The 25,499-nt window shown below is 35.9% G+C and overlaps 2 protein-coding genes across 14 annotated transcripts in view; one reads left to right on the top strand and one right to left on the bottom strand.

The window, feature by feature from the left end:
- The window catches only part of SMG7 (SMG7 nonsense mediated mRNA decay factor), an 81,670-nt gene that overhangs the window by 53,435 nt on the left and 2,736 nt on the right, over positions 1-25,499 (top strand). For 4 of the 13 annotated variants that reach the window (XM_012444357.3, XM_012444358.2, XM_012444359.3 and 1 more), the window contains 18 exons: positions 428-599; positions 1,754-1,825; positions 3,000-3,150; positions 3,514-3,649; positions 7,361-7,523; positions 7,871-8,027; positions 11,301-11,371; positions 12,507-12,567; positions 14,837-14,956; positions 15,910-16,336; positions 18,127-18,271; positions 18,724-19,106; positions 19,756-20,124; positions 20,873-21,022; positions 22,969-23,049; positions 23,528-23,687; positions 24,785-24,955; positions 25,080-25,225. In XM_012444357.3, the coding sequence (XP_012299780.2) occupies positions 428-599; positions 1,754-1,825; positions 3,000-3,150; positions 3,514-3,649; positions 7,361-7,523; positions 7,871-8,027; positions 11,301-11,371; positions 12,507-12,567; positions 14,837-14,956; positions 15,910-16,336; positions 18,127-18,271; positions 18,724-19,106; positions 19,756-20,124; positions 20,873-21,022; positions 22,969-23,049; positions 23,528-23,687; positions 24,785-24,955; positions 25,080-25,225 (3,135 nt within the window). The remainder of the gene's footprint in view (positions 1-427; positions 600-1,753; positions 1,826-2,999; positions 3,151-3,513; positions 3,650-7,360; positions 7,524-7,870; positions 8,028-11,300; positions 11,372-12,506; positions 12,568-14,836; positions 14,957-15,909; positions 16,337-18,126; positions 18,272-18,723; positions 19,107-19,755; positions 20,125-20,872; positions 21,023-22,968; positions 23,050-23,527; positions 23,688-24,784; positions 24,956-25,079; positions 25,226-25,499) is intronic. The other 9 variants (XM_012444360.3, XM_012444363.3, XM_012444364.3 and 6 more) reach the window with 3 other exon arrangements.
- NCF2 (neutrophil cytosolic factor 2) overlaps positions 19,648-25,499 on the bottom strand; it is a 78,670-nt gene continuing 72,818 nt past the window's right edge. The window contains exon 21 of the transcript XR_001106040.2: positions 19,648-22,219. The gene's annotated coding sequence lies outside the window, so the exon portion shown is untranslated. The remainder of the gene's footprint in view (positions 22,220-25,499) is intronic.

The following is a 25,499-nucleotide window of genomic DNA, read 5'->3' on the forward strand; positions in this document are numbered from 1 at the left end:
TGTGAATTGTCATATAGCTTAAGAAAATAAATTGCAAGAAATACCTAAAGTCTGACAAATACCTTGGCTTGAATTTAAGTTAAATTTGTAACCAATATCTAATAAATTTTGTGTGTTTCTGAGGGTGGTAGTTTTCTTTGCTCGCTGAATATGTCTGAAAATCCTATCCAGTTAAATAATCTTTTTTTAAAATGCTGCTGTTCCTTTTCAATGCACTTACTAGATTGCTGTAATACTTGAGAATTCAAAAGGTATGATTTATAATGAATGATACTAGTTATCCTCTGAATGATTACCATATAATTTTCATGCAGTTTTTGTTCAGATTTCAGCACTATGTGATACTAGGTACACATCTTACAGTTTATAATTTTTACTTTGAGAGCACTTGTGACTTACTTCTAAATTTTGTTTGTTTTTCTTTTAGTTATTACAAGAACTGTGTACAGTATTTAATGTAGATTTACCATGCCGTGTGAAGTCTTCCCAATTGGGAATTATCAGCAATAAACAGACGCATACCAGCGCCATAGTGAAGCCACAGTCTAGCTCCTGTTCCTATATCTGCCAGCACTGCCTCGTCCACCTTGGAGACATTGGTGAGCCTTTGCTGTGAAGGAATTGATAACACATTCATCCTTTTCTTTGGAGTAGTCATAGAAAGAAACTTTTCCTTTAAGCTGAGCATACACACACAATTTAGATTGTCATAAGAAGAAACTATAAAATGTGTTCTAAGGAAATTAAAATTTCTCAGAATTTTTGGGATTGGCAGAGCATCTTGAAGAAAGTAACTTTCATATTAAGTTTTAAATTTTATTAAGACTTTATGTAGTATAGGCAAATAATAAACAGCAAAAATGTAATCAAAGCTAAATTTTTCAAAGTGGTGCCATAATATTTTCTAAATTAAATGTCTGTACTCTGATGGGGTTTGTAAATTACTCCTTCTCAAGTGAAATTGCCTTCTTTCTTACCAGTGCACTAAAAGTTTATTTTTAATTTTGCTTCCTTTTTAAAGTTTAATTTGTATTTCTATCAAATGTATTTTATCTGAGAATATTACATAACATTTATTCTCGTTCATTCCTTTAAGGTGACCTAGAAAGGTTGTAAAACAAATTAACTATAGGATTATGTTTTGCTTGTCCTCAAATAACAAAGAATGGAGAACATTATTGCTTTTAAGTTTGAAGATTTTAGATTTCTGAATATTACAAATCATTGGTTCTGTGAATTTGGCAGGGAGATTCACTGATAGTCTGTTTAAGTTGTTTTGATTTAAATGTATTCTTTGCACACACATATTTAATATTGTGATAGGAATGAGGCATTTTTCAAAATCAATTTATAAGATATTGAAGAAATACATAATTTTCAGATCATATTGTATAGTGTATTTTGTTTTGTTTTGTTTTTAAGTGCCATATAACTCACCCCTTCTTGTGGGCCGGCTCCAGGTCACCAGCATAGTCCATAGTGGGAGCTGGTGATGCATGACACTGGAGGACTTGAAAATGGGGTCTAGGTAAGCTTTAAAATTGGTTACATGCTGAATTTCCCAAATAAGGAAGGCTGATGGACACTTCACACATAATCCTATAGTTAATTTGTTTTAAAGTATTTTCTGCGTTTAATTTTAACTTTAATGTCTTTATTATATTTAGAACTTAAAACTATAGCTGTTTTGGAAATACTACCCTAGTATTTGTTTTTTGGGTTTTTTAAAAACTAACTTTCTTCTTCTTCTTAGCTCGATACAGAAACCAGACCAGCCAGGCAGAGTCCTACTATAGGCATGCAGCTCAGCTTGTCCCCTCCAATGGTGAGTGGGCCTATCAACCTGAGATTGACCGTGACACTTTGTTCTTTATAACAACGTGGCAGATAACTCAAGGCTCACCTTTGAAGTTTTATGAAAGCAATAAATGTTGAGTTTTGTTATTGTCATGTTTTTCTGTTTAACTGTACATTCCATGTAAACCGAAATGAATTTTTGTTTTACAAGTAAAATGACTTTTATTGTCAGTAAAGCAATACAGATAGAATCTCTTAATATAACTTGATATTGTTTCTACAACTCTGGCTTCCTTAATTGCTTACAGAATAATTATTTCTTTAGATGCCACCATTTTTCCTGCAGAAAAACAATCTGTTACCTAAAAGGTAATCTTGTAATGGCCCTAAACTAGGCATTAGCAGTAGTTCTTGAGTTAAAGAAGTTACACCAGATATTTGATGATTTTAACTATTCTTTTTTTTTTTTTTTTTTTTTTTTTTTTTGTTGAGACGGAGTTTCGCTCGTTACCCAGGCTGGAGTGCAATGGCGCAATCTCGGCTCACCGCAACCTCCGCCTCCTGAGTTCAGGCAATTCTCCTGCCTCAGCCTCCTGAGTAGCTGGGATTACAGGCACGCACCACCATGCCCAGCTAATTTTTTTGTACTTTTTTTTAGTAGAGACGGAGTTTCACCATGTTGACCAGGATGGTCTCGATCTCTTGACCTCGTGATCCACCCGCCTCGGCCTCCCAAAGTGCTGGGATTACAGGCTTGAGCCACCGCGCCCGGCCTTAACTATTCTTAATAAGAATGAAGACATTGAAATTTTTAGATTCTAGAAAGAGTCTAAAGCAGGGATGGCAGTCTGACCACACGACTTGTTTCATAGTGTCTATGGCTGCTTTCACACTACAGTGGCAAAGTTGAGTGGTTGTGATAGAGACCCTTTAGCCTACAAAGCTGAAAGTATTTACTATATAGCCCTTTGTGAAGCCACTGTCCACCCTATTTATGACTTTTTAACCTGTATATGATATTGTGTACCATTGCTGAAGTGTACCGTTGTACTTTATGCTGGATTGTAATGAGGTAGTCACATTTACCTTATCAAATACTCCCCGTTGTTATATTTGAGTATTTAAACACTGATCATTCATATTCTGATAGCAAGACTTTGTCATTCTTGGGGTTACTCCAGAATCTTAACTTTCTCCTGTAGGTCAGCCTTACAATCAGTTGGCTATCTTAGCTTCTTCCAAAGGAGACCATCTGACCACAATTTTCTACTACTGCAGAAGCATTGCTGTGAAGTTCCCTTTCCCAGCTGCCTCCACTAATCTGCAAAAAGCACTTTCTAAAGCACTGGAAAGGTAGGATTGATTTTTTTTTCTTTTGTTTTCTAGAGGACTTTGTAACCTGGAGCCTTGAACTCTCATACTTTGTTTTACAGAAAATAATGACCTATGCTTCTCTTATTTCTAAACATGTAGATTTGTCATAATTTGTGTATAGAAACCAAATTTCAACCAATCAATATCTGATTCAGTCCCAGTAAAAGAGTACACAGGGTGTTAATACTGACTCATCTTGAGTGTGCAGTTGAAAAATTAGTCAAATACAGAATTCTCTTTTGCGTATCAAGTAATAACTTGTTTTAGCAAGCCAGTGCCTCCTTAAGCAGTTGTAGCCATTTTGCTGCTTAAGATTCATGGAATTTTTTTCTTTCATTTCAGCCGAGATGAGGTGAAAACCAAGTGGGGTGTTTCTGACTTCATCAAGGCCTTTATTAAATTCCACGGTCATGTGTACCTGAGTAAGAGCTTGGAAAAGTTGAGCCCTCTTCGAGAGAAATTGGAAGAACAGTTTAAGGTTAGATTTCAGATATAGAGAATTTTTGTCTTGTCTAAATCAGGAAGCATAAAATTTGGAGGAAACTGACTCCCAGTTTTTGTATTTACTTAATTGTGTGAACTATTGGTAAAAATTAAATTTGAAGCATGTGAAATCCTTACGTATATCCTCTCTTCAATTTAAACTGAGGTACAGTCTGTATAGACAAATATAGCAGTGTTTTCACTTGAGTAGCTGCCATTTGACAAAAATTATCAAAATGGAAAAAATAACTCCTCAGTTTTGAAAGTACTATTTTTGATTGATTGTGCATTCTTATTTATGATTATGTTACCTACTTTATAGATATTTGCATTCTGCAAACCAGGTTCATTTTTTTATTTCCTTTTTCTTTTATTTTTTTGTTGGCAGTCATCTTTGACTATGGTTCATTATTTCTATTGTGGTTGCATTCATCAGGATTGTGGTACTTTGAAGGAAAGGAATGAGGATTTCATTTAACGGGGATATCTTTTACTAATTTGAAGAGATAAAATTAACCTTTGTTCTGTTTATATATGTGAAAATGGTATTTTAGTATGTTAAGATATTAGCAGTTCAAATGTAGTATAATGCATAAAATAAGGGGAAAGTCAAAATTAAGTATTAACTTCTTGTTTTCAGTTTATTCAACAAATGTTTGACTATTCAGTCACTGTTTTAGGCACTGGGTTAAACAGTAAATGACAATTTCAAAGAACATTTTATATTTCTTGGTTATTTCTAGGTATCTATATGCTTGGGTAATTGTGTATAATTGCTTCATAGTGTTTCTGTAAGTTTTCTAAAAGTCAAACATTTGAAGAGATTGTAGAACTTGAACAGTTAAGTTCTACCAGCAGTTCACTGGTAAACTATTTTTTAGCCAAAAATAGTCAGTGTGTAACAGTTTTTACAGGTAATCATTTTTTGGTTGATACTTTCTATGTGCAAGATATTATACTAGATAATTTTAAATAACTATCATTTGTTTTGTTTTAAAATATACTTAGCCTCTGACATATGATTTATAGGGTTGGATGTGTGAAAAGAACAGCTAACTTTGTCATGGCCTAGGCTGTTTAGCCTGGAAATAAACAAGTCTAAATAGTTTTTATAGTAAGAATTCAGACATGTGAAGGATTATTTGAAAAGAACATATCTGTCTTTCCTGAGGTCAAAACTAAAATCCTAAATTTTAAGTTGAAATCTATAGGGGGTTGACTATGGGATGTTGTGGATTCTCCATTTTGGAGAGCTTAAGAGTCAGATTGACAGCCATCTTTCTTGAATTATTTAAGTGCAGTCCTACTAAATAGGGGATTGAACTAGACTACTTCTTGAGATTGCTTCCAGCTCTGGTTCTGTGAAATACTCGTTAAATTGGTGGTGGTGGGTGGTCCCTACCTTAATGAAATCTTCACTAAGTAAGTTATTCTAGTCTAGAAGCCTAGTAAGTTTTGCATTTGATTCAACCTCAAATGCTAACACTCTCTTCACATACATATTTCTGTATGTGAAGTTCTGGTGAATGTGGGTGGGCAGTTGCTAAAATATACTTCGAAGTATCATTCCAGCACTCTAAAGTTAAACATAGTATGAGGCAGATCTATTTGAAAGTTTATCCAGTGTTGAACTAGAACATTGCTGGAGTGAAATTTTAACATAGTGGAGTAGATTTTCTAAAGTATTTCTAAAGCATATATAGATAATTAGTATCATCCACATGTATACTTCAGTGTTTCTAACAACCTTTAGCTACTAAGCAGAAATGTTTACCAAATTGAGGTCCACTAAGGGATTTAAGGCCTGAGATCTAGGAATTGAGATGTAATACATTTTCTATAAGTTAAAGGTGGGCTGTTTGTTAATGGTATTTATAAAGTTCAGTATATTTCTCAACTCCAGTTGAAAGTTTGAGTAGCAAAAATCTTATCAGTTCTAATCTGATTTTGTTCCTTGGGAGATCCTCTCCAATACAATGTAAATTTTAGGAAATTACAATTGAATAACTTCAAACTTACTTGTAACCCTTTATTATTATAAACTTATTTCTAACCCTTGTTCATTCACTAAGTGTTTATTGAGGTCCTGCTATGTACCATGCACTTTTCTAGGCTTTTAGAGATATAGCAGAAAACATGACAGTCTGTATCTTCATGAACTTGCATTATCATTTGTTAGTACTAAGCTGTATTCATATTCATTAATACTTGTGTGCATACACTAGATAATTATTCAATTGGCTATGAACCTCTTCAGTAGTATATTACCTTCTAAAATTAATGCCAGTGGATTTATAGATACAGGGAATACATTACCATATTATGCTTGTAAGAAACAGTGCTTTTTGAGAAATACAACTAAATATTCTAATTTTATACCAGTATTAAGTATTTGTATGAATGCCAGCTTATTTAGAAGGTTAGTTGTAGAGATTGAAGGAGAAATTTTGTGGAAAAATTCTGAGGAAGAGACAGGATTTCAGGAAATTTTGAGGAAAGATGTAAGGCTTTGGAAAAGGGCTAACCCATTCTAGATATATACATACAATGAAATGGGAGATCGCAAGAAGACTGACAATTGTGACAGAGTTCAAGTAGAATGAAATTGTATTCTCTAATAATAATATAAAAGACTTTCCTCTTAGAGTCATACAACTTACTATGGGCTATTTCAGGTTCTTTATGTAAATAGAAACAAAAATCTCAGAGTAATCTTGGCAGAGGCAGCTGTAAGTTTCTGACATGGTAGAATCTCCTGTCGCTGCTGGTGGAACTGTAAGTAAGGATTATCTGTTTTCCACCATAATGCTAGTGATAATGAATCCCTGCTCTCTGCAAAAATTATCCCTGGGGATAGAGGAAGACTGGTTATGGCTAAAGTGTAGGATGAAACTAGGAACTTCTATTAGAAAAGTGGTTTTACCTGAAGGTAATCTAAAACAATTGCAGATATTAAAGTAGAAGGATGATTCAGTTGAGGCACCAACTGTGAGAGTATCTGGGTGATTGTTTATAGTGCTGGTTAACAGATCACTGTGAACACGTAGTTATTAGAGGGCAAATGAAATTTGATGATCATGCATGTACTTCTCTAAGAGGGGAAAACACCAGTTGTAGAAGTGCCTTTAATACATCTTAATGTTGCTTTAGTATGTCATTTACTCCGTGTTCCAGAATATGTACTTGCTATGCCTTGTTTAGAAAATAAGTTTTAACGTATCAAGCCTTTGAAAGAGTAAATTTTATGACAAATCTAGGAAGTCATGCTTTATGTACTCAGAGTTCAAAAAAGTATTTTTTGGATCTTTCTGTTGCTTTCTAGTCATTGGTCCCAATTTAATTTTTTGATATGTATATATCTTGTATAAAACAATTTCTAAAGGATGAAGATGTATATATTTGTGGATGAATACTCAAAGACTTTGATCAGGTCATATTTAACAATGTATAGTTTCCTAGGGGGGAAAGTTTGTTTGACAAAAGCTAAAACAACTCTGTGGTGTCTAGATAATTCCTTTCAAGACAGAAAGTCAGTTTGGAAATAATTAGACCCAATCAAAATACTGGAATTGAGGGCAGAACCATTTACTCATCTGTAATTCTGTTACACATGGTGGTTCTAAATACAGACTGCCAGTTTAATTCTTGTGTCAAAGATGGTTCCTGTTCTTGATAATATATGCAGTACTTCTGTCTTCTTTTACAGAGGCTGCTATTCCAAAAAGCTTTCAACTCTCAGCAGTTAGTTCATGTCACTGTCATTAACCTGTTTCAACTTCATCACCTTCGTGACTTTAGCAATGAAACGGAGCAGCACAGTTACAGCCAAGATGAGCAGCTATGTTGGACACAGTTGCTGGCCCTCTTTAGTGAGTATTAAATTCTTAACATGTGCCATCTTTTTTGAAAAGCATCATCTTAGACATTTCAACATTGTAGCAAAGCACAATGACATAAAATGCACAGCATATTTCTTACACTGAATCAGGAGCTCAGAATAACTTTCAACCCCAAGTTCTGTCCTTTTATCTGTTGACACCTTCTCATCAAGTGTATCTATAACATTTTTAATATGGGAAAGAAAGTGTCTTTTTAGGAAGAAACTATAAAATACTTAAGTGTTAAACAGAATATAGTAGAAGGCACATAATATTTTAATTTGAACTGGCACAGTTTCAGATTTCTTACACTTTTTGAATACATTTTTTTCTTCAAGTGTCTTTTCTTGGCATCCTGTGCAAGTGTCCTCTCCAGAATGAGTCTCAGGAGGAGTCCTACAATGCCTACCCTCTTCCAGCAGTCAAGGTCTCCATGGACTGGCTAAGACTTAGACCCAGGGTCTTCCAGGAGGCAGTGGTGGATGAAAGGCAGTAGTAAGTGTTTTTAGAATTTCATGTTAACTCTTGTGCTTTGTTTGTTTGATATTCATAAATATGTAAAAACTGCCTTCTAAAATACAACGTTTGAACAATGGAAGACTGTATTTTCTGCCGACTCTCTGGAAGTTGAACTGAAGACCTCTTTGTATGCTTTTCATTTGTTTATTTGAATTCTTCATGTGAGGCTTAGTCTTAAGGATTTGTGACTCCCCGTACACTCCCTTGTTCCCAGTTGCTGTCCTGGGGAAAAGGCATTTTTCATGTTTCAAAGTAAATTTGAAGCAAAACCAGTTTGTTTCTTACCTATTACAGTATTCCCCAATTTTCTGTTTAAGAATCAAAGGGAAGAGATTTTTATTTCTTTCATTTTTTTTATACACAGACTGTTTGACGTTGTGTTACGGTAACACTCAATTTGAATAATATTTCTTTATTTGAAGCATAAAGATTGAAAGTTATTTTGATTCTCACCATTTTCTTTGTCATTGCTACTCACAGTAATTCTGACAGTTCTTAGGAACTGTCGATTTTACAGTGATAAATGAAAACTTTCAGTGTACCTTTGATTACAGAAATAAATACTTCCACGATGGCTTAGCACCAGATAGGAAGTTCCTCCCCTGCATATTTTCATGGTATATTTAAGGAGGGTCTCTTTGAAAGTTTTGCTTTGTGGCCCAGCATATATATTGGCCAAGGTCACAACTTAGAAAATACCTTTTTTAAGCCACATTTAAGACCCTATGGGCCGGGCACTGTGGCTCAACAGCTGTATATCGCAGTACTTTGGGAGGCTGAGGCAGGTGGATCACTTGAGGTCAGGAGTCTGAGACCAGCCTGACCAACATAGTGAAACCTCATCTCTACTAAAAATACAAATTAGCTGGGCATTGTGGTACATGTCTGTAATCCCAGATACTTGGGAGGCTGAGGTAGGAAAACCGCTTGAACCCAGGAAGCGGAGGTTGTAGTGAGCTAAGATAGTGCTACTGCACTCCAGCCTGGGCTACAGAATGAGACTGTCTTAAAAAAAAAAAAAAAGGCAAAAAAACCTTGTAGTCTGTCTGCTTCATAATTGTCTTTTCTCATGTAACTATAAGCTCTTCCCATCATATTTTGTCATTATCATGAATAGAGTTTAGGAACATAGCACAGCATATACTATGTACATCTCCTTTTAATGTTAGCATAGGTTTTAGTAATACAGATTTTCAGACATTGCTTCTTTACACAAAATTTTCATTTCTTAACTCAGGCTGTTCAGTTTTTCTACTCCTGTGTACTCTAGAACTCAAACATGTTTAGTTCAGTATATTATATCAGTAATGTTACGAAAGAAGAACTGCGTGTTTTACCATTTGCTTACAGAGTTTTTATATTTATAGGTAGGGATTATTTTTATTGTGTTTTCCTTTTTCTTACTGTTGTTCTTTTACAATTATCCTTTTGGCCCATTCTGTATATTCCCATTTCTTCTCATGCCAAAACACATTCAGCCGGAAGGAATAGCTTTATTAGCAAACTTTTTTTTCCCCTCCATTTTTTTCTGTCATTTACCCTTTCCTTATCCTATCAGATTTACCAAGATGTTTAGAATTATGCCCTTGCAGGTATTTCATTCTATCTTAAATTATGTTAGTACTCATGTTAAAGACTACCATGGGATATCTCTTCAAAACTGAAGATTTTCCTTATGTGTCTAATGCATTAAAGTAATAATGTTCATTTATATCTTTTAAGTAATGGAAAAACAATATTTCTTTTGTGAACTCAGAATTTCATATATATTCAAATATTCTTCAGTTTCTTATATCTGGGCCTTCTCAATTTCTAGAATTTACTTTCCCTTGTACTTTTTTGAGAACATACTCTCTTAAGCTAATGAATACATGGAATAGTGATTTTCCTTCTTAGAAAACAGTTACAGGGTAAAGCAGTATATCAATAGGTCATCCACTCATGCGCTTTTTCTGCAGTGTTTTCTCGAGAGCTTATGTGTGTTGCATGAAGACATTGTACTAGTATAATATTCTTTTTTAGGTTACTAACGTTTTTTTCCAGCTGTCTCTAACTACATCCTTAAAGGTTTGTAGCAGACATTGATTCTTCAATATTTGTTTATTTATTTTTTTATATGGGTATATGTCGATATTTTTAAAGTAGCATATTCCCATATTTCAAAGTGTACAACTGTCCCAAATAGTTGTTAACTTAAGAGTTTTCTATGGTGTGATTATATATATCCAGTTTCTCTACCGTGGGCACCTCATCTCATACTTTTTTTTTTTAAATAAAAATTGGTTGATCTATATTCAAAGGTAAGCTTCATACTATCTTAAGGAGAATGTGATTAGATAGATGAGTCTACTGTAGGAAAATCAAAGTAATTGTTTCCAGGCCGAAACCAAGTTATTTTAAGCCATCAACATGGCTGCTTCCACCCATCACATCTGTTCCCAACCTAGCAAATAAACACTCAAACTAATTGCATTTGTCTCACCTAAAAAAAAATCTTGCCTGGCCATATATATTACATCAGATTTATAAATTGCTCTTATGTTTGAAAGATAACAGATTTTGATACAAATGTTTATATGTAAAGTGATATTTATAAATCTAAATCCGTAATGGATACTTCAACATACCTCACTCAGGAACCAAGGACACAGTTAACAAATACATATATAAAACTTACTTCTGAATAGTGGAAAGAATATGTTCTAATATTTCGTGTGTAAGCTTTCACAAAAATTGACTGTGTATTAAGAAACAGAGAGGCTGTTGTAACAAGGTGGACTTTTTTGTACCATTAAGAAAAGAGGTGTTATCACTTTGAATAGGGAATGTGATTTGTATGGTGTAACCATACCCTGTCACAGATTAAAGAACTAACAGTGGATTCCACAACTCATAATGTATGTGAAAGCTTTATAAAAACATAGTATGTTGTTTATTTGCTTAGGATTTTCTCAGCCTATTCAGTTTTCCATGTTTAAAAATGACAAATTATTTTCACTGTTTGTTGAATTAGGAGCATGGGACATGATCTACAGTAGTAGTTCTCTGTCATGGAAATTTTTCCCTTTTGTTGTATCTTTATCATTTGTAGTATATCTTTGAAAATACATTTTTAAAAATTATACTGCCTTTGAAATGCTGAAATAAGAAGAAAATACATAAAGTCCAGGACCTATAGATATCATTTTCATGGCTTATATGGTTTCTCTTATATAAAAATAAAGTCTGAATTATTTTTTTAATTTACAGCATTTGGCCCTGGCTGATTTCTCTTCTGAATAGCTTCCATCCCCATGAAGAGGACCTCTCAAGTACTAATGGTAAGGACTACCCTAACCTTGTGTTGTTGATGCAGTTCTCCATCATTAATGGTGTGCTTAAGGCCAGAGAAGAAGAGGTTTTTGTGATGACTTTAAATTCAGTATCTCAGAAGTGACTGTGAGCTCTACAGTAAGTGGGTGGAGGTAGATAATGTGCTCCCAGTTCTTCTGGGAGCGTGTTCTCATTTAGCGTCATTCAAATAGGAGTTCAGAAGAGTGTGTAATACCTTCAGATTCTTTCTGTCTTTCCTTCCTCCTCATTCTTACTATTAAAAGAAAATTATTGTGAACGTTGCTCTGTCAAAGTAATACTCTTAGAAAATTTGGTACAAACAGAAAGAACGCACATCTCCCATACAGAGATACCTTTTACTATTCATAATAGTATATCTTCTTTGGACCTTTTTCTTACATGTACACACACATAGGAAATGATTCATATCAAATATAATTTTATGCCTGATTTTGAAATTTAGTATTATATTGTTAGCATTTTCTTTTGTCATTAAGCATTTTGAAAACATGACTTTTACTAGTTTCATAATATTCCATCCTATGTAAGTGCTATAATCTATTTATGCACTCTCTGTTGCTTTAAAATTTTCCGCATTTTAGTTAATGCTGCACTGAACAACCTCTGGTTTGGCGGCTTTGTGATTTTTTTTTTTCTGTTAAATTGTGCTCTTCAGGCATTAGTTTGCACATAAATCACCCAAATCTTTTTAAAATACAGTTTATGAGTCAGTAGGTTTGAATTAGTGCCCAAGATTCTGCATTTTTTACAAGTTCTCATATGATGTCAATGTTATTCAGTACTTTGAGTAGAAAGAGACAGGTAATCTAAACATTGGGATTACTAGATCCAAGACTATGAATTTTTAAGACTGCCAATTTTTTAAAAAGCCATCCTCCTCAGCATTGAGTATTAGGGGAATGTCTGTGTCTCAAAGATAACATGCAGAGTTTTGACAAGTGAGTTATTTTCATCAGGATTACTATAAAGAAGAATAGAGAACAAACTATAAGCATTATAATTACTTTCTGTATATTAATTTTTTAAAAAATTTAGTGAGCAGTATTCTACCAAAGAACACTTTAATTAAAATGTTTGCAAATTTTGATTTTGACCCTTTAGCAACACCACTTCCAGAGGAGTTTGAATTACAAGGATTCTTGGCATTGAGACCTTCTTTCAGGTAGAAGTGCTTTTACTTCATTGCCAGTGATTGCGGTTGTTATTAAAAATAAAAGGGAATTGGGCTTGGATATAGAGGAATCTTTGATCTGTCCCAGCTGTGTGTTATTTTTGTAACAGCAACTAATAGTGAAAGTTTGTTGTGAATTGGATTTGTATCTGTCATGTCTTCAATTCCTGTGTAATAAAGATTAAAGTCTAACCTTTCCATCTTTGCCCTTGATCCTATCCCTTCTCACCTCCCTAAGAACCTTGCTCCAGCCGTTATCCTCTCTGCATTATATTTCCAGTGTTTTTTCTTTCCTTTCTTTTTTTGAACAACTAATTACCTTTAGCCTAGTAACATTCAAGTGTGCCCCACTCTTTTAAAACAGTAAAATGAATTTACATCCTCATATTTTCCTACGTTGCCTTATCTTTTCATCATCAAACTTAAAAAGTAGTGTGGGCCAGCCTGACTGATTCCACTTCAACTCCCAGTCATTCCACCTCAACTCCCAGCTTAAACTATCAGTGCCTTTCTAGATACGAAAAACCAGTGACTTCTTTATAATCTTCATTCTGTTAAATTCTCTTCAGCAGAGTCCGTTGATCCCCTTTCTTCATGAAACCTTTTTCCTTAGCTCTGTGATACTATTTTTTCCACGCTTAGCACTCAGTGTTTTTCACTGTTACTTTTAAACTACATGCCTCTGAATGTTGTTGTTTTCCAGGATTCTTTTCTTCCCCTTTCTTTCCCACTTTCTACATTCTCCCTGTTGATGAAATCCATCCCTATGTTTGTGGGATGATAGGTCCCAAATTTTCAGCTCTGGCTTCTCTTGAAGTTTGGACGCATATTCTAACAATCTAATCTCCCTTATGCATTTTAAACTTTAACATGACCAAAAGTTGAGCTTATGTTTTCCTGTTTGGTCAGCCAAAAAACAGTCTTCTTTGTCTATTTTCTATCTGTGCCTGTGGCATTACCATCCGTATGACCAAACTGGAAATCTGAAAAACCTTGTTTCCATTAGTCTTTCTCACCAAGGCTTTATAATTAATTCTGTGTCTGAAATGCTTCTTAGGTTCAACTCCTTCCACTTATTTCCTCATACATAGTTCAGGCTTTTATCACCAGTTTTCCTGAAGTATAAAAACCTCCGTACATATAGCTCCTCTCCACCTATAGTCTGTTTCTACACTGCCTCTAGAGTTACAGTTTTTAAGTATGGAAACAGTGATATCCCATGACTAATATTTTGATTTACCCATTCCTGGTTGCTCTACTGTCTCTTTTAGCTTGATGCTCAAGTTTCAGCACTATCTAGCCTTTAGTTGTTCAGCCTCATTTTCTGGAACTTCCCCCAATATTTACAAACCCTATACACTATGTGCTATCCTTGAATAGCTCCCTATTTTTATTCCTCCACACCTTTGTTCATGTTGTACCTAGAACATTTTCTTCTCCTCTACTGCCATTCCATCACCAGCCTGGTAAGCACTTCCCCATACCTCGTCAAGGTCTAGCTCAGGTGTCACACTGTGAAACTTTTCAGAGCTTCTCAGAAGGAACTCATCCTCCTTTTACTATATTTACTTATTCTTTGCATAGTTTTTATTATGCTGCTTATCAGATTGAATCATTATTATTTATTCCTGAAGGTAGGGACTCTTATTTATCTTTGTGTTCTCAGCATCTAGCCTTCTGCCTGGCAATTCTTAAGTGTTCTTTTTTAAAAAAAGTTTAATAAGGAGAAATCTGAAAAATCGTTATTTTTTCAGTTTGGCTTACCCTTCTGATATCAATGAGTTGCAATATATGCTTTATGATATTTACACATTTTTCTGATTTAGAATGGGCCACCTTAAAGTGGATAGATGAATATTATTTATTAGAATAGGCACCTCAGAGACTCTTAGCATTCCCATGGCCATTTCAGGCAAATTAATTAGCATGCCAGATAAGTGTTCATAAAACTTTATTCTTAAAATGATAAAAGAATCTTTCCTAATAAAAAGTTGTGGTTTATTTGATCTCCCCGACTAAAAAGTGAAATGTAAGTAAAAATACTACATTAATATAATGAATTTGTATATAATCTTTTTTGTTTCATAGTTTGTAAAAATCTTTGGGAGTATAAATTCTAATAAATGCAGTTGATTACATCAAGTAGCTAACCTATATGGAAAATAATCTGAAGCCATTACAGTTAATCAGGTGAACTTAGTTGCCTGGAAAATATCTTTAGCAATTTAATATTCTCATAATTTGTTTGTGTCAATTTTAGGAACTTGGATTTTTCCAAAGGTCACCAGGGTATTACAGGAGACAAAGAAGGTCAGCAACGACGAATACGACAGCAGCGCTTGATCTCTATAGGCAAATGGATTGCTGATAACCAGCCAAGGTATGTCCATGGCGCTTCTGGTCTACCCCTTTTTAACCACCTTTTTAGATGAACACACACCCCCCTCACATGTTATGTATTTTAAGCTTTGGTATAAATATTGTCAATCATGAACTCTTAAGTCAACATGTTGGTAGCACAACATCTAATTATCACTCAGTGATAATAGATATACTCTTTATTTAGAATCTCCATTTTCCCCATTACACTGTGTATTATAGAGGATTTGGTTGTCTTTCTTGTTTATCATGAGTTTCTGCTCTAATTTATAAATATCTCTGTAAATCTGACTGAATTGTACTTTCACAGTCATGCTAATTTGTATTGGCCTGGGCATGGTGGTCAGTTTCAGGCAGGACAGACCGAGATGGTGCTAGTAGCTAATTAAGCACAAACCAGATGTAGTAGTGTAGGGGAAAGAATGTAGGTTTTGGAATTCGATTGGTTTGAGTTTCATTTCTAGTTCTGCAGCTTCCCAAGTGGATGTCCTTGGGATCTCCCCAGTAGATTATAACCTTTCCAAAGTCAATAACTACTTATTCATTTTTGTATTCAAGCTCCTGTCATACAGTAGGTACTTATATGCTTGCATGTTTGAATGAACTTACCACCTCCAAGCTTCAATTTTCACATCTATAAAATAGGAATTATATATAGCTACCTTAAAGGAAGTATCAAGGGCCCTAGTGTCTTGCACTTGAAGCATCCAGAAAACGTAATTACTAGCAAACATTGAAAGAGCAGAGGGATATGTTGTGATGATGTTAAATGTGATAATGAGAACCTCAGTTTCTACATAACTACTTTTTGGGTTTTCTGAGTCCGTATCTTTATATCCTGCTGTTTCTGTGGTTCTTAGTGCTAGGAATATGTTGACTTGGATCCATACACAATTCAGTTATTATTTTTTAAGTTAATGTTTTTCATATATGGATTTATTTTTGCTTTTTTAGGCTGATTCAGTGTGAAAATGAGGTAGGGAAATTGTTGTTTATCACAGAAATTCCAGAATTAATACTGGAAGACCCCAGTGAAGCCAAAGAGAACCTCATTCTGCAAGAAACATCTGTGATAGAGTCGCTGGCTGCAGATGGGAGCCCAGGGCTGAAATCAGTGCTATCTACAAGCCGAAATTTAAGCAACAACTGTGACACAGGAGAGAAGCCAATGGTTACCTTCAAAGAGAACATTAAGCCACGAGAAGTGAACAGAGACCAGGGAAGAAGTTTTCCTCCCAAAGAGGTGAGAAGGGACTATAGCAAAGGAATAACTGTAACTAAGAATGATGGAAAGAAGGACAACAACAAGAGGAAAACTGAAACCAAGAAATGCACCTTAGAAAAGTTACAGGAAACAGGAAAGCAGAATGTGGCAGTGCAGGTAAGCTGTATTTGAACTATAAAGCAGGTAGAGGAAGGCTCACACAAAAGGCAAGATTTTTCATTTTGTTCTAAAGGCATGAGAATTGGCTGTCCTAGAAGTTTAAATGCGTAGTAAGGTTATATAAAGAGCTGCGATAGATGGTTACTTTAGCAATTCTTGGGAATTGGGAGTGAAAAAACATCTCAACCTGATTTGACACCTTTGTCAATTCTCTCCAATTTAAGAGTTTGAAAGGGTCAGTTGCAAAGCCATCAGTTACACCCAGGATTATATTTTCTTTGGAAGATACAGTTACCATTTGTTAATGCTATAGTGGAGATTTGGGGTCTTCTTTAGATCCAGTAGAACCAAGAGTATATTAAGGCATATGCAGGTTTTGGTTTTTTTTTAGGTTCACTATTTTATAGGTATGAATATGTGTGTGTGTGTGTGTGTGTACATAAAAATATTCATTTTTTTTTTTTCTTGGAAACATATGAGGCTTTTTTTCTTGACATTTATACTTGTCCCAGCTAGTGGTATTAATATCACTTTAATCTTATCCTGGATCCTAGGAATTTATAAAGCAAGAACCCAGGTTTCTTGCTGGGAAAAGATAAGCACTGCTCAGTTATTTGTGACTTTATTTTTATTAAAATATTTTTCCAAATAGATAAGATGATGTCATATAAACAGAAAAAGACCTTTATTCTGTGATGGTTTTATTAATACTATTAATGTTTGACTAAATACTTAAGTGGCCATGTGATTTGTTAACACATTTTAGTAAATGAATATGTTTGCATGAGAAACTTTACATTGTTGAAGGCTGCTTACAAATAAATAGTACCTCTGATGTATTTCTCTAATTTTTTTGAGAAAGAGAAATAAGAAAATAATTCCATTTTAAGATTATAGCAGGGAGAGAGAAGACAAGGTAGAAATTAAGACATGGGGGGAGTAGGAAATGCTGGGAAAGGGCAAGGGAAAAAACCAAATGAACTAGAAAGCCAAAGGATCAGAGTTATAGGGATAAGTCCAGCATTCTCTGCTTGCCTGCCTCCATTCTCTATAACTGCTCTTAATAAGGTCCAGACTGAAAATAGAATCTCCTTTTTGGTTTCTTATCCATCTCAAATCACCTAAAAGTGATTAAAGAAAGAGTCAACATATCACTACACTCTGTACCTCTTCCTGAGTTTTCTATAAATGCTACTCATTTTCCCTCATTTTGCTCAACATTGAGCAGTGCATATGACATCTGCTTCTCTCTGGCTCCATCTGTAGGATCTTGGGACCTGGGCCTTACTGCTGAATGTATCCTTATTTATTCTGAAGGGTGGTAAAGTTGCAGGGTGGAGGGTGGATGCCTGACTATATACTTAGGCTACCCAGATGAAATTAAACTGAGGGCCAAAATACCTCAGCTATGGGTTAATAGTCATCAATTAGCGTATAGAGTACCCTGGGCCCCATAACAAGCAACTTAAGATCATAGACAAGTTTTTTTCAACTTGTTAGCATCAGGTATCTCATTTTTAAAACAAATGTGCTCTAAGGTCCTTTACATATTTGGACTTTTGCAAGCATGGGAAAGCAAAATAATTTGTAAAACTAAGATAGTAAAATTATCTTTTATTGGCGATTAAATAATTTGATTTTCCATTTTTAACAGGTGAATTTAAATATCTTCAGCATGTACTTTTTGATCTAATGAGGTTTTAAATACTTTCTTAAGAGTAGGGGCTTCTTTCTGACACATTTGAGTTTCAGTCTATTATAGATAGTTTTGCTTCTGTTGGTCATAGGTAAAATCCCAGACAGAATTAAGAAAGACTCCAGTGTCTGAAGCCAGAAAAACACCGGTAACTCAAACTCCAACTCAAGCAAGTAACTCCCAGTTCATCCCCATTCATCACCCTGGAGCCTTCCCTCCTCTTCCCAGCAGGCCAGGTAAATACATGTTTTGTAATTTATTCTACTTAATCTTTTCTGTGCAAGAATTTCTGTTCACTCACTGAGAAATATATATTCTGTTGGAGTAATGTTATTAAGCCATAAAAAGTTATATTTGCCCTAACGCTTATAAAATTACTTTTGAGCTGTTTCCGTGTAGTGTACATTGCAAGTGCATGTTTGTTGTTACGAAGGAAATCCTATAGGTAAACACAGAAGCTACTTATAGAATACTGATTACTTCAGTGGATAAAGGAAAAGTGTCAGTAGTCTAGTTTTTAAAATCAAGTTAAAGATTGACAACATGGCTGATATCTTTTATGATATGTTGAAAGACTCCCTCTACCTACCTGTAAAAAAAAAAAAAAAGTTGACATTTTGCTTTTTTTTTTTTTTTTTTTTTTTTTGCTGTTTCTTTAGAACTAAAGCTGTGTTCTTCTGTTTTGAAGGGTTTCCGCCCCCAACATATGTTATCCCCCCTCCTGTGGCATTTTCTATGGGCTCAGGTTACACCTTCCCAGCTGGTGTTTCTGTCCCAGGAACCTTTCTTCAGCCTACAGCTCACTCTCCAGCAGGAAACCAGGTGCAAGCTGGGAAACAGTCCCACATTCCTTACAGCCAGCAACGGCCCTCTGGACCAGGGCCAATGAACCAGGGACCTCAACAATCACAGCCACCTTCCCAGCAACCCCTTACATCTTTACCAGCTCAGCCAACAGCACAGTCTACAAGCCAGTTGCAGGTTCAAGCTCTAACTCAGCAACAACAATCCCCTACAAAAGCTGTGCCAGCTTTGGGGAAAAGCCCGCCTCACCACTCTGGATTCCAGCAGGTAAGTTACAGTTGTGTGTACTATCCAGCTGAATGAATAAGGGGAAACGCTGAAAGAGTCAATGTTAGAAGTGCTGATTAAACTTTGAGATACTTCTTCCTTAAATTTATAGTGATTATGGGAAAACAAAAGTATTGTCTCTACTGTTTATGAAAGTTTCATGTTTTCCTTTTGTAAAGGATAAAATATTAGATCTTAACTACCATTCCTTGGCTGCTACTAAGTGTCAGTTTTATTGAAAATAGATTTTCTGCAAATAATTCTCCTATAGGAACATAAACTACTAGGGAAATAGAATCACAGTCTTGATGAGGTACTAAGACAGATGTGACACCAATCTTAAATGTTGCCATTTGAAGCACAGCACTTGAAGCAGAAGGGGGAAACAAACACTCTTATGCAAATATATTCATTCATTCATTCAACCTCTTAAATAGTTTATGAAAGAAAATGTGAGTGTGGTGCCCATATTCTGTTCTCAGAAAGCTCTGTGTATTGAAAAGGCCAAAAGGTAAAGGAAACTGCTGCCTTGCCTAGTAGAGTTTTGTTGGTTGGAAAATACCTTAAGTTCATTCTGTGATTCTTTAGCATTGATTGTAAGTGATACTGCATTTTATCCTCACCTTGATGACAGGCACCTCTTTTTTAGTATCAACAGGGAGATGCCTCCAAACAGCTGTGGAATCCCCCTCAGGTTCAAGGCCCATTAGGGAAAATTATGCCTGTGAAACAGCCCTACTACCTTCAGACCCAAGACCCCATAAAACTGTTTGAGCCGTCATTGCAACCTCCTATAATGCAGCAGCAGCCTCTAGAAAAAAAAATGAAGCCTTTTCCCATGGAGCCATATAACCATAATCCCTCAGAAGTCAAGGTCCCAGAATTCTACTGGGATTCTTCTTACAGCATGGCTGATAACAGATCTGTAATGGCACAGCAAGCAAATATGGAACGCAGGGGCAAACGGCAAACAGTCTTCCGTCCAGAGCAGGATCCTGTGCCCAGGATGCCATTTGAGGTGTGTGTTCTTTCCTGTCACCCCACAATCTGGGGCTGACTATCTTTCGAATATCTCAAACAGATCTTATAAAAAGGCCACTCTTATGCATTAGTACTATATGCCACTGAGTATTGGTGTAGCTCTTGGTTTCCTCCTCAAAATTGCACAGTATGTTTTAGTTTGGAAGTTAGAAGCCGAAGAATTCCGTGACTGACTTTGAACTCTGATGGTCCGGCAGAGAAACCATGTACAGAAATCTCTAACACAGCAGAGCATTCTGAGACAAAGCACTCCTCTCAGTTGGGCCGAATATCTAAGTTTAAAAATAGGTTTACTAATATTTAAATAAATTGCTTTCTGAGAGGACCAAAGTTAGTTATCTTGGACAGTGGAGGTCCTTTCCTTGCCCTTTTTATTCATGAGGAACAGGTGAATATTTGTAACTTTTTAAAAGATCTGTTTCTCTCTTTGTTAGCACAAGATATGCTAATCATTTTGCTCCATTGCATTGTTTTACTCACTAGCCACATTAACCTTTTGTGTTCTGCTCTGTCAGTATTTTTACTTTTCTATTATCTTGAACTTTCTGCATCATTGTCCTTGTGTCACTTTGCTTTTGCATTTCAGAGCCTTTTTCTCTTTGCCTAAAACCATCTATTTCACTATCCCCTTGACTTCAGTTGTCTTCTTCCACCTAATTATGCCACGATTCCTTTATGCTTTTGTTACCCTTATCGCATCTCACTGTGATCCTTTCTGTCACTAGGACCCCAAGAGCTCCCCTCTGCTTCCTCCGGACCTGTTAAAGAGTCTGGCTGCCTTGGAGGAAGAGGAAGAGCTGATTTTTTCTAACCCTCCTGATCTTTACCCAGCTCTGCTGGGGCCTCTCGCCTCTCTTCCTGGACGAAGCCTTTTTGTATGTATTTGACATAATTCTGCTTCTTGCTCTAACCCCCAGCTGCTTTTCTGAGATATTGTAGTATACGGATTAGGTGATTTTTTTTCTCTTCCTGGGTCTGTCCTTTACAGAACTGTAAAACATATTTTCTAATTACCTAAACCAATCTTAAGATAGTAGTAGGATATAGCAGAATATTTCTGACTTCATAGTTCCCCCAAATCCTAGAGGCATACTTTGGTTTTATGTGTTATCCAGAAAGAATCCTGCAGAGCTGGTCACACACAAGGTATGATGGTGACAAATTAACTCACTTTTCAGGTGACACTTCTATCTGGACTCAGAAATTTTAAGTGTCATTTAATCTTGCTTAGGAACAGTGAGATTGATTTCTCATATGTAGCTAAAATATGAAAGGAAATATGCTCTTGATTTTTTTTTATTGACATTATTGAACAGTATATGGCTCTTTTTTGTTATTTGCTGAAAGAGCCCTCATCTAAATTCAAAGTTGGATTCATAAATAGAATGAGTAAAAATGAAGAGGATTCTAATTATAAACATTGTCAGAGTGTCATAAATAAGTAAATATGAAAATAAATAACTAGAATCACATAAAATAAAATCTGAGAACTCAGCCTGCATTTCAAAGAACATTCTATATGCTTATCAGTGTTCATATTATATTTTATTGTGAGTGGGGAATATAAAAGATGGAAAGAAAGATGTATGCTATGAGCCTTTTTCATCTCTCTTTATTACATCTTTATAAGACATAAAAACAGTGAATTTTACTTTCTTGCTGTTTCTTTCTCAAACACAGGGCAAGAACACATTTGTAAAATTAAAATGCATTAATTTTAGTATCAGGAGAAATAAAATCTTAACAGCTTTCATGACATTGCTGCCATCCCTGGCACTTGAAGTTCCCTTAAGAATTTGCCTGGGTGGTAGCAGTAGAGGCCTCATACCAAGTTATTAAATAATAGCAATAAAAGATCCCCTGGAGACTTAAATGGTAGTAGTACCATGACTGAGTGCATAGGGATTGTGGAAGCCCAGCTGCTGTACTGCTGCCTCTGCGTGTTTGCCTTTCTTGCTGCTTTTATGCTGGAGTGGCTTGAAGGACTGAGGGTAGTGCCTGTCTGTCCACTTGTTTCCTGATCCCTTAGTTCCTGTTCTGTTCCCTTAGTGTTGCTTTCGTTGGAAATGGAGCTGATGATAGAACAAGTGGGAGTATTTTCAGTTTTTTTTTTTCATATTTAAAAAACAACAATCAGTTAAACCTTGACTATAACTCTTCCTATATTTAACATTAATGATATATACATCAAAGTGCTTCGCTTGTCATAGGCATTTAGTAATGTTTTGTTAGCCAGCTATTCAGTGGCAGCATAGAGATTCAGGTTTGTTTCTCTAATAACTTTGCTAGACCAATAAATGTAAGCTTGACTTTTAGCAACTATTTTAATATATACTGCAAATAGAGCTGCTTTAAAAGCATATTAACAAAGGCATTTGTCAAATGGATTTAAAAGGCTTTTTAAAAGTCACCAATGTAAATGTTTTAAAAATTGTGGGGTGGAGAGAAACAGTGTTGGAACAGTTCAGCAATTTGTTTTGAGATTATTTTAAGTACAACTGTTGACAAGGGGATTCCTGAGGTACCTGCCTCATAAACACTCAGAATGCAGTTTACCAGGGTCTCTGATCCCTGCCAGAATCGAATCTCTGACTAGATTTGATTGTAAAAGGAGGATTCTATTCGCCTGTGGCAACTGACACTTAGGTGGTGTCATGGTAGTAACAGATTCGAATTCACGTCTTTTGAGCCTCAAATTGTACTTGATAGGCAAATATAGGCATGCTTAAATGATGGTCTTTGCTTTGGTTCCATAGTATCATAAGATTAATGTTAAGAAAATGTAAGGATAACTTAATTACATTTTTTTCTGGGACTGAAGAAATCCTTATTGGAGAAGCCCTCAGAGCTCATGTCACATTCATCCTCTTTCCTGTCCCTCACCGGATTCTCTCTCAATCAGGTAGGTGAACAGTGAAAAATCCTGCTGTTTGCTTTTAGTGTAGACCGATCATTTTCTTTTGCATACTGTTTCAGTATGTCTGTTTTTTCCTTTATTTTCCATATATTAGTGTATTCCAGGCATTTGATTGTATCCCTCTTGTCTCTGATTGGGGCATACTAGTGACTTGTACCTCATGAGTTAAAACCCTTTAACTTCTCATTAATATTGAAACCCTTAGGGCTCTGTTGTTGAGCCAAATAAATTATTCAGATTTTCTACCTGGGCGGTTTACATAGAGCAAATTTAAGGGTGAGAGAAAGCAAAGGAAAATTAATTTGACTGGAAAATTGAAACAAACAAAAAGAAATAAAAGCCTTCAAATTTCTCTTCCTAAAAAAAAGCTTAAAGTGTACCAAGCATCCGTGAATAAGACATTGGATTTTCTCAAATCTCTTTCCTTGAACTGAGTTTATAACGTGACTGTCATGTCTTTCAGGAAAGATACCCAAATAATAGTATGTTCAATGAGGTATACGGGAAAAACCTGGTATCCAGCTCCAAAGCAGAACTCAATCCCTCAATGGCTCCCCAGGAAACATCTCTGTATTCCCTTTTTGAAGGAACTCCGTGGTCTCCATCACTTCCTGCTAGTTCAGGTATTAACTATTTATAGACCTTGCATTTTCTGTACACTCAAATTGATTAAGGGATAACAAGATTCTGTAATTATAAATATATCTATCACTTGTTGGTTTTTTTTTTCCAGAAAGGAAATAGAAAAAAAAAAAAAGCCAGTTTATGTAATGAATGCTACTGACAAAGCTTTTTACACTCTCAATAGCTAGCAGAGGTATAAGGGAGAAAATAGAGGTTCTATCTTATGGTTCCCAGCTGTTTTTTAGTTTTGTTTGTAGATGTTCATTCTTTGCAGGAAAAGTTGCACTTTTTTTTGAGACAGGGTCTTGCTGTGTTGCCCACTCTAGACCCAAATTCCTGGGCTCAAGCAGTCCCTCCATCTCAGCCTCCCAAGTAGATGGGACTATAGGCGCACACCACTGTGCTCAGCTCTGCACTTTTTAAAATTGAGATTTTTAACTTTAGGTTTTTTTGTTTTTTTTTGATACGGAGTTTTGCTTTTGTTGCCCAGGCTGGAGTGCAGTGGTGTGATCTTGGCTCACAGCAACCTCTGCCCCCGCCAGGTTCAAGCAATTCTCCTGCCTCAGCCTCCCAAGTAGCTGGGATTACAGGCATGCGCCACCACGCCCAGCTAATTTTTTTGTATTTTTAGTAGAGACAGGGTTTCTCTATGTTGATCGGGCTGGTCTTGAACTTGTGACCTCAGGTGATCTGCCCGCCTCAGGCTCCCAAAGTGCTGAGATTACAGGAGTGAGCCACCGCACCTGGCTTAACTTCAGTTTTTTAAATAGAGTCTGACTTAATAGTAATTCTTAAGGTTAGCAGATTCTTTCTGATATGTAAGACCAATAAATATTTATCTGAAATAGTCATGCCAGAATAGTGCATTCATTCAGTCGACAAAAATAGCCTATGATTTTGTTAAAGAACATGCCTTGATAGCAGGGCAAATTAATGCATCTAGCAGATCTCTTTGGAGCCGTTAGTTTCCCTTTCCTTCAAAGCCCTGTGGTTATTGTTAGTAAAATTTTAGTGATCAGATCTACAGGAACCTGTAGTTCTTTGTATGTTTGTGTGACATTGCTTTACTATATCCTATGTTGCTGTTATTTAATAGACCATTCAACACCAGCCAGCCAGTCTCCTCATTCCTCTAACCCAAGCAGTCTGCCCAGCTCTCCTCCAACTCACAACCATAATTCTCTTCCATTCTCCAATTTTGGACCCATTGGGACTCCAGATAACAGGGATAGGAGGACTGCAGATAGGTGGAAAACTGATAAGCCAGGTGAGATCTATGTTTCATTGCCAAGCAAAATTGAAAGAAATTTACTCTGTCCTTCCCTGGGGTCTGGCAGTTGGCAGTGATAGAACACCTTCTTGAATTTTTCTTATCTGTTTTCATCCCTTAGCCATGGGTGGGTTTGGCATTGATTATCTCTCAGCAACGTCATCCTCTGAGAGCAGTTGGCATCAGGCCAGCACTCCGAGTGGCACCTGGACAGACCGTGGCCCCTCCATGGAGGATTCCTCTGCTGTCCTCATGGAAAGCCTAAAGGTGAGTCAATTTCAGGAACAAGAACCACGAGATTATTACAGCAAAGATGTCTCTGCTTTCATTCATAAACAGGCTTCCTTCTCAGGCGCTCAGAGTTGACTGATGCACATAGCACATATATAGCAAAGTCCTAGAAACATGGTCTGCCTCAGAAGATTCTTGAGTGATAATTTTTAACTTCTGAATTCACTAGTGGTAAAGCAGTATCTTCAGAGGAACAGAAACAAAGGTTTTAGTGTCATTCTAAAGTTAAGAAAATTCTGATTCATCTTGG

This window comes from Aotus nancymaae, unplaced genomic scaffold (assembly GCF_030222135.1).
Source record: "Aotus nancymaae isolate 86718 unplaced genomic scaffold, 86718_ANA_hifiasm-v0.15.2.pri h1tg000108l, whole genome shotgun sequence".
Lineage (NCBI taxonomy): Eukaryota > Metazoa > Chordata > Mammalia > Primates > Aotidae > Aotus > Aotus nancymaae.